Source organism: Sus scrofa, chromosome 1 (assembly GCF_054392235.1).
Source record: "Sus scrofa isolate SSC_HxYL_T2T_F1_AM1 chromosome 1, Sscrofa_HxYL_maternal_Yorkshire_Landrace_v2.0, whole genome shotgun sequence".
Classification (NCBI taxonomy): domain Eukaryota; kingdom Metazoa; phylum Chordata; class Mammalia; order Artiodactyla; family Suidae; genus Sus; species Sus scrofa.
Window position 1 is genome coordinate 81824467 of NC_139383.1, and position 16685 is coordinate 81841151.

A 16685-nucleotide genomic window follows, 5' to 3' on the forward strand; every position below is an offset into this window, starting at 1 on the left:
CTTCATGATTGATGCAATGCTGACAAATAGTTATAAAGTAGCTAACATGCACATATCATTTTAAATTCATGGTTTAAAGTTAGAGCTACTCATTTATTAAATTTGATTGTATTTATTTCATTCACCTTTTACATCATGAACACATCTTATATAACCATAAATAAACCAGATATTTGTCTCACTAAGAAAATGTAAACCTTTATCAATTTTGACATTAACAAAGTAAAATTACTGCCAGTGTGTTTTTCTCTATAGCACAAGTTGCTAGAGATATTTTAAAATTATAAACTTTTTTCAACTAAAATCAGATATTTTTCCCCTTCCTATAAATTAATGGGTCGTGAAAACAAAAAGCTAAATAAAACAACCCCCCCCCGTATGGTTTCCATAATGGCATGCTATTTCTTGACTTGCCACTAGAGGGACCGCATGTTTGACTGAAAGCCCTCGATGGCTGCAGTTGTAGAGTGGAGAGCAGAAACCAGAAGACAGCATGATGTTTTGTTTTTAAAATAAGGTACACGTATAGCATTCAACATTGTAAACAATTGCCCCCCCGTTTATATCAACACCATGTGAAATATTCTGGTGAGGCTTAATTTTACAGTATTTTTTTTTTTTTTGTATCACATTTTTGCCACTTAGAGTAACAAAAAGAAATTGCTTAGATACTTTAAGGATCAGGTGACATTGAAATATAAATATTTCTTTGGATACTATTTCTATGAAGTATAAACTGGACTAAATTGCTCAAGGCTCCTGCAAAGGAGAAGGATTTGGAAGGGATGCGGGTCTCTGACTTTCAGTTCCAGAGCCAAGATGTCTTAGTTTCCCATTCAATCCAAAACTTCACAATGCCTTTAGTGTTCTTCCTATCTCTGCCTTCTTCTGTCTTTCACGGATCAGCTCTTCCTCCTTACCCCTCTTCCCAGTTTGAGATCATCGAGTTTTATATTATCAGAGCCCAAGATCCAGACAGAATTGTGTTTAAATCTCGGATCTGGCAATGTCATGTTATCCAAAAATATAACCCATATTGAATTTATCATGACTTATAACATATGCAATCAAGAATAGAACCTTGTAAATTATTCAAGCATATTAGTGGCAATGAATGAACAATTTACAGATCTCCACCTTATTTTTTAAAGGGTTCAAAAATGCATCACAGAAAATTATTCATTTTTAATCCAAGGAGTATCACCTGATTTTTTTCAAAGTAAGAAGATTCTTAAGAATGAACATTATTTGAACAGAAAACTATAAGTATTATGCACACTATTTTCCATTTACTTTTACTCACTATTTGGGATAATATTAACTGTTATCCCATTTCCCTCTAATGCCTTCCTTTATTTGTCCCTTTCAGAAAATCATTGTTCTCTTTTCTGGATTCTTAAAGCACTTTACACATAAGGGCTTTATATGCATAATAACCAAATAATTGTTATAGTGTGAGCTGTTCAGTGTTTACAGAATTGTACCATATAGCAAACACAAATGAAAGTTCTGTGATGAATGCGTGAATGAATGAATCAGTTAATAAATGAAAGATCAAAAAATAATTCCAAATATTCCTCCCAGTATTTTAGAAAATTGCTTTTTTATATACAAAAACCAAATGCAATGCATAATACCTTATTGTATCAAAAAGCAAATAAATAAAGAATTACCATGGACATTTGGAGAGATTTGAGTGGGCACTCTCTGATAAATAACATTATTGCATTAGTGTGAAATCTGGTATAAATAACGGTATTGTAATAATGTAGGGTCCTTATTCCTGGGACATATATAGTAATACTAAAGTTTTTAACAGTGAAGTGACATCATATCTGCATTTACATATAAATTATGTATATGAGACATATATAGATATGTGGTGATGGAGAGAGAAAGGAAAAGTCGTAAAGTGTTGACAGTTGATGAGTTAGGTGAAGGTAGTTATCTTTTCAACTTTATCAGTAAAGAGAGGGGAAACAAAAAAAGACTATATGTTTATACTGAGTTTGCTTTTTAATGGTGTGGCGAATTCTGAGACCATTCAGTTTTCATTCTTTTGCATTTACTTTTTTTCCTGGATATTCACAGAATTTTTCCTTTATCCTAGTTAATATTGTATTTCATTCATTTTACTTGGAACAAATAGAAGTCCTTTTAATCTACAAGGACAGATTTTTTTTTTTTTTTAGCTGAGGGAAGTTTTCTTCTACAACATATTTAACTGATGCTTGCATTTAATTATTCTAATAAATTTCAAACAAATGTCTCCTGATCGTGCATTATCTGCCCTCACATATTTTCACCTATTTTTCTTCTCTCTCCAGCGAGCTTCCAAGTCTACTCTTTACAACCCTAGAGTGACAATTTTTCTATTTCCCATATATTGCCTTTTCATGCTGCTGCTTATATTTGTTTTCTTGGAATTTGTGTTTTCTTGTTCTATAACATTTCAAATCAAATGTGTTCAACTTTTTTCTTCTGTGCCTTTTACTGACTCTCTCAAAAGCATGAGTTTTCATCTTCAGATTTTTGTTTATCATCTATTATACTATTATTTTCCCAAACCACTTTATAGAAAAATAAATGATTCAAGTAATTTAGAAAACTCTGAGTTGAAAAGCTAAGTTTCTTTGCTCTAGGACTTCTGAGACATCATTATGTTTTTGCTAAGTCAGAGCAGAAAGGATGTAATATGAAGTCTTTTTCAAATGCATTGAACTCCTGAACCCTTGGTTCTATGGAATGCTTCTGTCTTATCGAAGATTTCATGTTCTAGACCATAAGTTGGAAAATTTTGTTATTGAGCATCCAGAGTCTCATGACTTTTTTCTTTTATTATACTCATCCTTGAATGAAAGGAAATTTGATGTTCAAGGAAAAAAATCACATGTACCTGGCCTTTCCATGCACTTCAATGAGGGTACATTTCTCTTTTTTAGCACATGCATGGTAGGGCTGCTAATGCACCAAGCCTCTAAACATACTGCCAAAGTCTGGCGAGTGCTCAGCCCCCATGGCTTTGCCAGAGGAAAGGTGGACCTTCTCCTACTCACCTAGCATGCCCGCTGACAGTAGGAAACAGAATTAAGTCCTCAGTCATTGTTATGGACTGAACGTCTGTATTCCCTCTCACATTCCTATGCTGAAGCCAGAAACCACCATGGGAAGCTATTAAGAGGTGGGCCTTTGGGAGATACTTAGGCTTTGATGAGGTCACAAGGGTGAAGTCCTCATGATAGGAATGGTACCCAACCCACTATAAGAAGAGGAAGAGACCAGAGCTCTCTCTCTCTATCACATGAGGACACAGCAAGGAGGCACGTGGGGAAGAGAACCCTCTCCAGATACCAAGTCGGCTGGCACCTTGATCTTGGACTTCCCACACTCCAGAATCATGAGAAATAAATGTTTAAGCCACCCAGCTTAATGTTATTTCATTACAGCAGCCCAAAGTGACTAAGATAGTAATGCTGAGTTTGTTTAATCAGAGGAAGGTAGGAAAAAACACAATTGCAAGAAAACAAAGTTCTTATCTCCTTCTCTCTATCCTGTTAAGTTCACCTAGTTTGCGACACACCATCATCACCTGTCAACTTCCACCCTCATAACATTTACTCTGTTGGAAGCTGCTGTCTCACTTGGATGTAGAAAAGAAGGGGATCATACGCGGATGCCCAAGGAAGACCCAAATCACTAAGGTGGTTCTACACAGGAGGGCAGTGGCTGCCTGGTTTCCTGGTATCCATCTGAGCAGGAGTCAAAGCCACCTCCCACCTTCTTTATGACCAGCCCCAGCCTGATGCCAAAGTCAAAGGCTACACCAGCCACCCATGTGTCAATTCACCTACATTCACACTGAAGTTGGGAGGATACTTACCTAGAGTCTAACAAATCATTCATTAATTGATAGATTCTGTTGACAGGGCTACTCTGTTTCTGTATCTCTTAGTTTGTTTTGTTTGTTTCTTTTATCTTTTTCTCTTTTTAGGGCTGCACCCACGGCATGTGGAGGTTCCCAGTCTAGGGGTCGAATCAGAGCTACAGCTACCAGCCTATACCACAGCCACAGCAACTTGGGATCGGAGCCAAATCTGCAACCTACACCACAGCTCACAGCAACGCCGGATCCTTAACCCACTGAGCGAGGCCAGGGATCAAACCCACATTCCCATGGATACTAGTCAGATTTGTTAACCACTGAGCCACAAACTCTTAAGTACATTCTTAAATGGAATGTAGGAGGATGCTAACTCAAATGATTGTTTGCCTGCCACCATCTTCATCTAGGAGGACCACAGGGGACAAAATGTAAACAAAGGATCAATTTAATTCCGCAGCTAAGAAAATGAAAAGCAAATAACGGAATGGAATATGTCATGAATTGCAAAAAGGTAGCAGTTTCATCAACCGCCACATAACTTATCAACTTTCCTCTTATTTATTCAATATCTGGAATCGATTATTATAAAGGTATATTCAAAGGCCAATAACATGCATCCTTAATTTGTTACACTTTCTTCCAAATAGCTCAAACTAACTGATGCCAAAAAAAAAAAGATTTTTTTCATAAACAAAATAAAGTAAGCCAAACCAGAAGAGAAAAGTTAGCTGAGTCAATATGTGGTGTTCATGGACAAGCAAAAAAAGAAAAAAGAAGAAAAAAAAAAAAAAAAAAGAATGCAAGCCCCCTAAACAACACTGCAACTTCAAGAAATGCTAGTCATGGGCTGACAAGATAGAAGATTTCTCCATGACCCAGTACCCTAGAGTAACAAGTTATTTACCTGTGCATCTTTGTATGTATGCGTGTGTATAGACACAAACACAGCTATAGACACTATGTCATAAAATGTTAATTTAACTTTATAGAGTATTTAAAACATCTGAAATATAATCTATCAATAGTAACATTATAAAAAAGCCAGAATATACTATAACTCACCCAAAAAGCCACTTGCTATTATAGGCAATGATATTTGCAATTAAGTTAAACACGACTAAATTATGACTTTAATTAAAAGGCATTTTCTAAGATGGCACCAACATGTTTAAAATTTAATACATTTTATATGAGATACTGGAGTTATTAACATAAAAATTTCTTTCTGCAGCATGGGCACTTTTTAAAAAGCAAAACAGCTTTAACCAATATCAAAATGCTCCCAGAATCCATAGACGTTTCATTGCATAATAAATTCATGGAGCAGTTTCTTCCAACCCTTTAATACTTGCCCTTCCTTGGTATGTATAATTGTATTTATGTTCATGGTTAGTAGTAATGGAATTCCTGACACACTCTTGTGGCCACTATGTTCACATTAATTTTAAATGGAGAATAAATGGAGGCCCAGGGGACTGATAATGAAACACACAGCTTTTTGCCATTGGTCAGCATCAGATCGGAATGAATCAGCATGTCTTAAAAACTCTCAGCAGTTGGTATAAAGTGAGTTGGGTCTGAACCCTGCGCCAGGCAGAAGGATAAAGAGCCACACTCCAAGTCCAATTTTGTCTCCTCCTGGAGTTCTCCAGTAGCTCAGTGGGTTAAGGATCTGGCATTGTCACTGCTGTGGCTCTGATTTCTGCTGTGATGTAAATTTGATCCCTAGCCTGTGTTGATCCCTGGCCTGTGAACTTCTGCATGCCTTGGACATCCCGCCCCCCAAATGTAAGACACCCAATTTTGACACCTCTTCTTATTACCAGAAACAACTAACCTGACAAGGTGACAAACTGTCTTTCTAAAACAAGTCTGAAACCCAGAAAATAGGATTATTTGTGATCTTACATGGTCCAGACATTAGAGGTTTAAGAAAGAAACCATGGCCTCACTTAGCTTTGCTCCTGGTAGGCAAACAGGGTAAAGATATGAGTGTTTGAGCATCTACAGTCTTTACAAATAGTTCTTGAAACTATGGATATAGAGAAGAAATAAGAAATATAAGAAATACAAGTAGGATTCTTCTCAAGGAGTGTATAACCTAGTTTGAAAAGCACATTTGTACCTACTGTGAAAGTGTTAGTCCTAAATATAAATGATTCTTTGATTATGAAAGTTCAACATGAAAGATACACACAAGGTCAATATGAAAGTGTACACATCTTCCTTAACAAAGCTGCTCTTGTTCTCATTACTCATTGAATTGCCTTTGGAATTAATTTATAAGGCATGCAGAAATATTTACCAAGTTATAAGCCTCATGGCATCACTCAGGTTAATCATCCATATTATTCAAAAAGTTGCTTCAGATAATTCTAGCCACTTCCAAGTATCAAAGTTGCCCTTAGTAAATACATAATTGCCCCCGCTAAGGCCTTAGCATAAAGTGATGTCTGTTCTATTAAGATGGTTCTACCATTTGTACAATCCTTTGAACAGCAGCAATCTATTCCTCTGAAGGATAAAACATTTCTTTGGTTCTAAAAGTTTTAGCATATTTATTTCAAAATTAAATTATGTTGCTACTGAGATCTATCGTATATTCTCAAGAAAGGACTTCATAGCCATCACAAAGTACTGTTTTGAAAATCTTGCATATTCCATGCTCCCATATTCATTTGTGTTCACCATATTGGAAATGTACCATAGTGAGTGAAACAAAGCGGGACCCTATGGTTCCTCCCTCACCCATGTCCTCTACCTGACTTTTGTCTATAGAAAAACTTTTGTCAAAGAATGTTTCCCCAGAGAAGTGGGAAAATGCAGAAGCAAAGGAAAACAATCCAACAAGACCAAATAATAATAGTTGAGTCATTGAGCAAAGTCAAGGGTCTTTAGTTCCTCCTCAATGGCTATAGGTAACATTCTGAGTAGTATCCTAAGAACTGTCTTGTGGAGACTTGAAAACCCCTCCAGGTGGAAGAAGTTAACTACATGGTAACCAGACTGTAGCCATGACATAAGCCACCCCAATTCTGAGAAATGGCCTCAAAGAAATGGGAATAAACTGACCCTGAAATTGAAAATTAACTGTACTTAAAACAATCAAAGTGACGCTGATCAGACCACTGATAACCACTTTCAAGAGGACTGACAGAGCTGACTGCACTATTTCTGCATGTAGCCCCCTCCTTCTACCTACACACCCCCTGAAACACTCTTTTACAGTTCCTGCCCACTGGTTGTTCACTCCTCACCCTAACCCACCCTTCCTCCCCCGCCCCAGTTGCTGACCTCCAAAATAAAGCAAGCTTTCCTTCCCACCAACATTGCCTCTTTCTTGGCTTTAGATCGGCAAGCAATCAGACCTCACTTTCGATAGCAAGAGCTCAAAATCAGCACACATGTCAAAAAAGAGATAATGGCCACTTGTATGTCCTCCTGCAAGTGCTTCAAACACCTCTGAGCTTATTTACTTTGGTCTCTTCCCCTCTGTCCCTGGAAGTATCTCTTCCTTAGCAATGCCTGTCGCCAACAGGACCTTGGCGACAGGCATTGCTAAACCAAATCACTCAAGTCAGAGATCCGAGCCATCCTAGATGCTGCATCTTCCCTTACTTTATCCCACTTCTGAGCAGCCACAAATCCCTGTTGGTTCTATCTTCTAAATATTTCTCACCTCCCTGCCCTAATGTCTATTTGCCAAACCTCTGTCCTGGTTGAGGCTGCCACTGCAGAGAAAAACAGACCTCACTAGTAAAGAATCCCGGGAGCTCTTTCTAGACTACCTGGCAAGGGGCCCCCTGGGTTTGGTTCACCATTGCCCCCTACGCCTGCCAAGAAGGGCTGCAGCTGAACTCACTTTTGCTTTCCTCTAGTTTCCTCTTCCCCTAAAGAGGAGCTGCAGTTTAGGGGTGGCGGCGGGGGGGGGGGGGGAGGTGCGAGCCCAACCCTGAGGTGCTGGGCTCTCCAAACCACCCTGCAAACAGTTGGTAGCCAGACTCAGGCTGCTTAGTCTGCTACAGAGAAGAGCAGCAGACTGCTACCAAAGCAAAGACTGCTACCCCAAATCCTAAGGCCACTCCCACATTTGCCCCATAAGAAAGAGAGAGAAGAATTCCTGCTGTGGCACAACAGGATCAGCATCCTCTTGGAAACACTGGGATGTGGGTTCGAGTCCCTAGCCCCGCACAGTGGGTTGGGGACTCAGTGTTGCCATAGCTGTGTCTTGGGTTGCAGGCCCTGGCCTGGGAACTCCATGTGCCATGGAGAGAAAGAAAGGAAGGAAGGAAGAAGGAAAGAAAGAAAAAGAAGAAAGGAGTGAAGCAGGGGGTCCTGTTGCTTCTAGAACCAGCAAAGCCCTAGCACAGGCAGGTGAGTGCTATCCCCTTGAGCCCCGCTCCACATAACTGCTGACAAACTCTGCTGTCTCTCACCTGCAATTTCAGGCTGCGGCACGTAACGCCTCTGTATTTGTCCCTGTCACTCCTCCTCAGACTGGCATCTATACATCTCTTATCCGTTCTCCACACTGCCATCAAAGGTCTGAAAAGGTCATTTTCTGCCTCAAACTCCCTTTTTTAATGGACGTATAGGATACAGTCCAAATTCCCCAGCATGGGATACAAGGCACCGAACAGTCTAGCTCCAACTTCCCTTCCCAGGCTCATTGTGGGTCAATCCTCTTCACCTCTATCCCTGAACCCGACACACACACACATACACACACACCTACACTTCGCAAAACACCAGACACACTCACAACTCTGTGCCCTTGCCTTGCAGGAATTATTGTTCCCACATGGCTACATTGTGACACAAACTCAACACAAGTCCTGCCTCCTCCATGAAACCTTCCTGATACCCCCGCCCCAGTGACTCGACCCCCACTCCGGGGACTCGGCCCCTGCCGGCTCTGGTCTCACAACAAGACAGTCTCCCCGGAAGACTTGGGCCAGGACTGTGCCTTGCTCACCTTGCTGCCCTTGACCTAGCAGAGCCTGGCACAGAGTAGGCACTCAAATGTTTGTTCAAGAAATAAACAGCTGCATAAATAAGTGGTGTCAGCTATGAGATGAATCACCCTGACTACAATGATGGACTTTTTGGCCTCATGTCCTCAGTGTAGTCATTTTTCAACTATCTTCAGTCTTTTATCATTTGCTCTTTTTTTTTTTTTTCTTTTTTTCTTTTTTGCAGCATATGGAAGTTCACAGGCTAGGCGTTGAATCAGAGCTGTAGCTGAGGGCCAATGCCACAGCCACAGCAATGCTGGAACCAAGCCAGATCTGTGACCTATGCCACAGCTTGTGGCAACACCAAATCCTTAACCCACTGAGCAAGGCCAGGGATCAAACCCACATCCTCACAAAGACAGTGTCGGGGCCTTAACCCACTGAGCCACAACAGGAACTCCTTATCATTTGCTCTCCAAAAGGTTTTGCTGAGGATGAATCTGGAATTCCCTCTACGACTCTGGAGATTGTTATATGTAGAGCTGCCTAAAGTAAAATCACAATGTTCAATGCAGAATCTCTTCTGAAAAAACTCCCCTGAAACTCACCTTTAGCCCTCAAGGTGTATTTTGCTTAAGGTACACTTTAAGCAATAATATAAATGTTTATGGGACACCAAACATGAAATTAATATCAATGGCAACAACAATAATTTTCTTTAAAGTCATTGATTGAAATCCAGAAATAGCCAAACCAGTTGACATTCCTTCAGAATTTTATGTTTTTCATCAGAAAAACAAGTCTCTACCCATGACAAATAAGCGTAGGGCCACAAAAACTACCTGTCACGCATCTAATGAAGACAGATCCTCTGGCTACCACATATAGCATGTAATATCCAAAAGCACTGCTGTAATTCACAGCTAATTAGTGTCTTGCCGTTATGAGAGGTGTCATGGCCCTAACTCTCTCTCCAGATCTACTCAGACCTCACAAGAGCTGACAGCCCTGCAAGGATCACAAAAAGCCAATTAGCATCCACCCCAACCACAGGCTGCTGCTTTGCTGAGCCCACCCTGGCATCAATAAATCACGCTTCCTCAGGAATGCTTCCCTGACGACTGCAAGCCATTGCTGCCTGAGGAATAGAGACAATACTTCTCAGGAAACTCATGTGGCAGAGAGAGAGAGAGAGAGAAGAGAGATCACTCGCCTCCCTTTGGCAGCGCAACAGTCAGCAAAACTGAAGACCATCAATTCAGGCTGATTAGAGAACAACCGTACTAAGAAATAAATCCATTAGTGGTATACCTGAAGATCCTTAGTGGTAGTCAACAGTCAGCAACTGGGTTGTTCGTTTGTTTGTTTGAATGGAGAAATATCGAAGACCCTTTTCTTTCCATTTTTCTCCTACACATCCATCCTTCTGGCAAATAAGAAATTTTTCCTCTCAGGAGAACATAACAGTCTGCATTTACCTGGTCCCCCAGTGAACACACAGCCATCCGATAATTTGTTTGAAAGACTCTAAATGCGTTGGGTTCATTGAAAAAGAATCTATAGCGACATGTGGGTCTCCAAGTAGCGCCTACAAAGCTTCCTAAATCCATAAAAAAGCTCTAGAGTATTCTCAGCTCATAACAGCGAATATCCTTGTAATTCTCTTCTAAGCCTGCAAAGCTGTTTTGTTGCATAATGTTCTACTTAGAAAGTGTTCAGAATAGTTACTGTAGCCTGGGAATTATTCAAAGATATGACTCGGGTAATTCTACTTTTAGTTTGTTTTCCTCCTGGAATTATTCTTCTGTATTGTTAATGCTAGTATCTAAAACATTTAATCTAGCGTTTGACTAACTAGTGAGTACCTAATGTTATGTATAAATATCGGTGAAGGCAAATAAACAAATGTGGGTGCATTTAAACAAAGAGTTCTCGTACGTGCCTTCTTATCATTAAGCATATCAATATCCAAAAGCTTCACTTCTCTTCCTCTGCATGTAATATTCTTAGGGAAATCTTCAAATATTTATCTATAAGGATATCTACCACATTATATTTTATAACAGAAAATTTGCTAAAAAGAGTGAAAATGTACAAAATATGAAATAGGTTAATAATGATACACCCATACAATGGAGAGTTATGTGTCTTCTAAAATAATGATGTAGAAGTACATTAAAGGACATGCAAAGACGTTCACAGGATACTGAAAGACAGAATAAGAAAAGTGGAGTCCAGAGGGGAGTTCCCATCATGGTGCAGCAGAAACGCATCCGACTAGGAACCATGAGGTTGTGGGTTCAATCCCTGGCCTTACTTAGTGGGTTAAGGATCCATCATTGCTGTGAGCTGTGGTGTAGGTTGGAGACATAGCTCAGATCTTGCGTTGCTGTGGCTGTCATGTAGGCCCGCAGCTACAGCTCCGATTTGACCCCTAGCCTAGGAACCTCCATATGCTGCAGGTATGGCCCTAAAAGGCAAAAAAAAAAAAAAAAAAATGGAGCCGAGATACACACACACACACACGTGTATGTGTGTATGCATGTGAATATATTTATATGTGTGTGTGTATATATACACACATATATAGTAATACACATATTTAATTTATAAGATGATGTCAACTTTCTTTTCTATGTGTGTTTGTTTAAATAAATATATGTAATAGGTTAAGCATAGAACAAAGCTTGCCAGGAAAGGTATTTCAATATTAAAAGTGTGTCTTCAAAAAGTGACTTCCCAAGTCATTCTTCTTTGAGCTTTTCTGTTTATATAAAAATGTTGATTACTTTCCTATCAGAAAAAAGTTATTATGCATAAAAAAATATTCACACACGTCACCTGCATATGCACCCGTGTGAAGTCACAGCCTGGGGGGGCATCAGTTCGGAGCAGCTGATGCCCATCCTCTATCAGTCATTAAGTATTTTGATTATCACCCTGAGTATAAATAAGAAAGGTCAGGGGTCATCATCTTGAGCACATTTCAAGAATGATAATTGGAACGGCATTTTCTAACTGGGTAGGAATGGAGTTGAAGCCAAATGGTTCTTGACTACTGTGTTGACTCAGTGCCAGAATAACCAGGAGCTGAAAGATAAACCCTCTGAAAACCTGCCTCAACACCACTGCCCTTCATTCTTTCCAGCTCCAATCCATCTTCCCTAATATTTGGGACCACTAAGTATGAGGAAGGAATATGGTACCAAATTCAGTCTGAGTTCAGGCCAGGGCAAAGTTTCTGGTACATGTGGGCTCAGGACCAGGCTTTGACATGATGCCATTGAGCCAGGCAGATGCAATGTGGCACAGGGCATGATGTGTAAGCAATGTTTATTCCAGGGATAAAGGAGGCAAAACTCTTCCCCTGAGAAGTTTACATCTGGTTGGAGAAACAGGGCACATGCTTTAAAGGGGACAATAACACCAGTGATGAGCCTGGACAATATAAAGACCAGAGCAAGACCAAGGAGAAGGTCTCACATGAGAGATGGACAGGACTGGAGTCTAAGAAAGGGTATTCTGCAACATTGCAGCATGCACCAAGAAACAGATTCTCCAAAGCAGAGTCATGCATAGAACCACCTGTGACTCTCAAAGGTAATTCTCAGGTCCCCTGTCCTTCTTTCGTAGGGTATCATAAGTATGTACCTGACCCTCAGCTAGAAAACTACACTTGACCAAATGTTACATCTCATGGATTAATTAAGCACATTTGTATTCAGCATTTCAATTCATTTTCTATTTACCAGGTGAAGACAAATTAAATTTTTAAAAAAGTATTATAGCAAGATCGATTTTGACAGCAGCTTAGATTTTGCTTCTTGCTTTTCACTTCCCTAGAAGGACAGACTCCTAGACAATGCAAAGGTGAGAAAACACAGGCAGATCCATATATTTTTCATTTCACATCTAGAGTGCAAGTGTTTGAAACTATTTATAGATATTTCTCGCCATAGAATGAAGTTTTTTGCTAATTTTCTATTACTCTTGGGCAGCTCAGTAGACTTAATTTTGGTACTATTGTGAGGATAACAAAAAAGGCAAATTTAAAATTCGTATGTTCCCCCAGTAGGTTCATGACTACAGACTCTCAAATTCATACTTAAATCACACCAAACAATGCCCATACCTGAAAGGGAGAAATCGCCTTTCTGACTTTCACTTTCTCTGATTAGAAAAGCACCCTCCTGATTTTCTGGATATAATAGTTGTTTTTCTGCATCTGCTCTCTTGATTGCTCCGAAGAACCACCTGTAAAGAGAGAGATACAAACTTTAATTAACAAGTCAACATTCTTTTTTTTTTTTTTTTTTTTTTTTTTTTTTTTTTTTTTTTAAGGAGAAAGAAGTTTGGCCAGAAAGGATTCCAGGACCGGAAAGGTTTGATAGTCCTTAGTGACAGGATAACAGGTATGAATGGTAGTTTTTGATACTTGGCAGGATTTTTCTGGATGTCTGCAACACTCCAGGAGTCTTAAAATATTGCAAAATAGGAATTTGGCTGATGCCCGCTGCCACATCCCTTCTCACTCCCACATTCTCTCTGGGAAATCCTGTGTTCTCCTTTTGTCAAATCCAAGGCTTCCGGGCTGGGCATAGCACCACAAGGTGAGTCTGCTGTGTTCCATACTTTAAAACTACTCGCCATCAGACTGTCTGCTGCCTCCCTAGCACCTTCTAAGTGTTAGGGAGCAAATATTCCAATCCAAGGATTCATATATTTCACATCAAAGTGTGAATGACTACAGGGAATTCTGATTGTGGCTCCATGGGTTAAGGATCTGACTAGGATCCATGAGGATGTGGGTTCGATCCCTGGCCTCACTCAGTGGGTTAAGGATCCAGTGCTGCCATGAGCTGTGGCATCAGTCACAGATGTGGGTTAAGGATCCCGCATTGCTGTGGCGGTGGTGTAGGCCAGCAGCTGCAGCTCCGATTCAACCCCTAGCCTGGGAACTTCCATATGCTGCAGGTGTGGCTGTAAAAAAAGAAAGAAAAAAACAGTGTGAACGTGACTACAAATGCAGTTCTCTGGGCCTCAATTCCCATCTTTCCCCACCTCTATCCCTATCCAGTCCCCTCCTCACTCCCAGATGATTGTGTATGTTTAGAAGGAAATTTTCATCACTGGAGAGATTATGTGAAAAAAGGATGCTTCTGCCCGGGATGTATCTTCTTAGTGTTCCCTCCACTTCCTATCTTCACACATTATCCTTAACATTCCAGAACTCTACAAGTCAGTTAACATGAATATGGCCAACTCCAACAAAGAAGTATGGATTTTAATATCAAAGCCAGTCTGGAACAAATATCAGACACTAATGTGATAATCAGAGGAAACTGAGGCAGCCAGCTTTTCACTAAAAAGACCTTTCACCAGAGGGTCATAAGGTTGATCTTCACCCTTAAAGGCTTTAGGTAAAACATTTCTCTTTCAGGTATCAACTTTAAGAATGTAAATACTCGGGAGTTCCCTCGTAGTGCAGCAGAAATGAATCCAACTAGGAACCATGAGGTTGTGGGTTTGATCCCTGGCCTGGCTCAGTGGGTTGAGGATCCAGCATTGCCGTGAGCTGTGGTGTAGGTCACAGATGCAGCTGGGATCTGGCTTTGCTGTGGCTGTGGTGTAGGCCAACAGCTACAGGACCGATTAGACCCCTAGCCTGGGAAGCTCCACATGCCTCAGATGCAGCCCTGAAAGAAAAGAAAAGAAAAGAAAAGAAAGAAAGAAAGAAAGAAAGAAAGAAAGAAAGAAAGAAAGAAAGAAAGAAAGAAAGAAAGAAAGAAAGAAAGAAAGAAAGAAAGAAAGAAAGAAGGGAGGGAGGGAGGAAAGAGAGAGAAAGAAAGAAAATAAGATGTAAATACTCAAAGAGAAGAAATGTAGGTTTGAGAGAAGATATATAGGCCAGGTGAAGAACTTCAGGCTAGGAAAGGCCATCCAACATTGGCTCCAAAAAAATAAAAAAAAATTTTTTTTAAGTTTTTTAATTGGTTCCAATTAGTTTGACAGGGGGTAGGAATTGGGGAATATGAATTCAGTAAGGGTGACACAGTTGGAAGGAAGATGGGGAAGAAACTGAAAAGAGACATTAAAATATAAAAAGTGCACTAGTGACTGCCACACTGATTCAATATCAGGGCCAAATTGATGCCCATAGACCATTGTTTATCCAACCGAAATTATGGAAGGCTTGGAAACATTCCAAGGTGACCATGTAATACATTCACAGAAAGACAGAAATATGTGTTTTCTCCTCCTGCAGAAATAAGTAAATATAAGAATGGCACATAATAAAAAACTCAAACAGACCCAATACACAAATTAGCGATGAAAGGATGGGTCAGACAATAAATGATTCTGGTACCATTCATAATCCATATGAAAAAAAGTTAATGGATGCTACTTATAGCATGCACAATAATAATTTTACATTGATTAGAGATTTAATGTAAAAGGCAAACTTTAAAAATGTCTGATGATATTGGATTAGGAAAAGTTTCTTCAACAAGACAAAAAGAAAAAGACAAGCCTTAAAGAGGAAGACTGATAATATTTATTATACCACAATTAAAAATTTGCAACACAAAAATTATCAAGAAAAAAAAATTAAACCAAAAGCCACAGACCTGGGGGAAGTACTTGCAGACCATATAACCAAGAATAAAACTAGTATTCAGATTATAGAGACCTATAATCAATTTTAAAAAAGACAACACAGTATAATGATTGACATAGTGTATAACTGGACAGATCACAGAAACAAAAACCAAATAATTAATAAAAATAAGGAAAGAATTACAGCCTCTATTGCCAGTGATTAGGAATACTAAGAATAATAAATATAAAAACAATGAAATGCAATTTTACACTTTTCAAGCTAGACAAAATTTAAAACCCTCACGTTCAGGCACTGGGACAAATGTGAAACAAGAACATTTATGCAATACTGATAGTACTGTAATTGGGTACAATTATTTCAAAGAGCATTTGTCAATATCCGGTAAAACTGAATATTGGTATATGACTCGATTTCATTTCTAGATCATATACTACATTGCTTAAGGATATATATCACAAGATCATTCACTGAAAAATTCTAGTATTGAAAAACTATAAACAGCCTAAATGTCCATCATAGGGAAATAGATAAACAAACATAATTATAGATAAAAAATGGAATACTATATGGCAGCTAAAACAAATCGTTGAGGGACAAAAGGAAGTCAAAGAATGATACATGCTACTATAATGTCATTTATATAGTTTAAGCAAACATAGAAAATATTGTACATTTTTATGAATGCATGCATGCTTAGTGAAAACTAATTGTCAAACTGCTCAGGCAATTTTTCTAGACTCCATTTCCAGCAATGGCAAAATTCCTTTGCACAAATATTTCAAGCAAAGAAGCAGCACAGATCAAATATACTGATCAACCCATGGATGTTCCTGATTTCCAGTGCATTAATTATGCAACAAAATTAAAATGTTTGGTCCAAATGTAAATATTAAACCTTTACAAAAATTACAATTTATCTAGCAAATTAAATTCTTAGAAGTATATTTATATCTCTTATATCTCATTATTCTAAAGAATAAATACTTTATTATATGTTTCACATACATATATTTGTATTTTAAATAATTGTCTATTAATTTTGTAATTTTTTCATCTGATATATGTATAAGCAAGCCATTTTTAAAAATCAAATGATAAAGATATAGTAATTTCACTGCATTTGCAGAGAAGAACTCCTTGGTGAATTTTTTTAAAAATTATTTCATCTCACCAATTTTGGATTCTTGCATAATATATTGGTACAATCACTTCACCAGGCTAATCT

The 16685-nt window shown here is 38.8% G+C and overlaps 1 protein-coding gene across 1 annotated transcript in view; it reads right to left on the reverse strand.

Annotated features, from left to right (window-relative positions):
* Positions 1–16685, reverse strand: part of FRK (fyn related Src family tyrosine kinase) — a 107976-nt gene that overhangs the window by 46019 nt on the left and 45272 nt on the right. The window contains exon 2 of the mRNA XM_001925792.6: positions 12971–13092. Coding sequence (XP_001925827.2) covers positions 12971–13092 — 122 coding nt within the window. The remainder of the gene's footprint in view (positions 1–12970; positions 13093–16685) is intronic.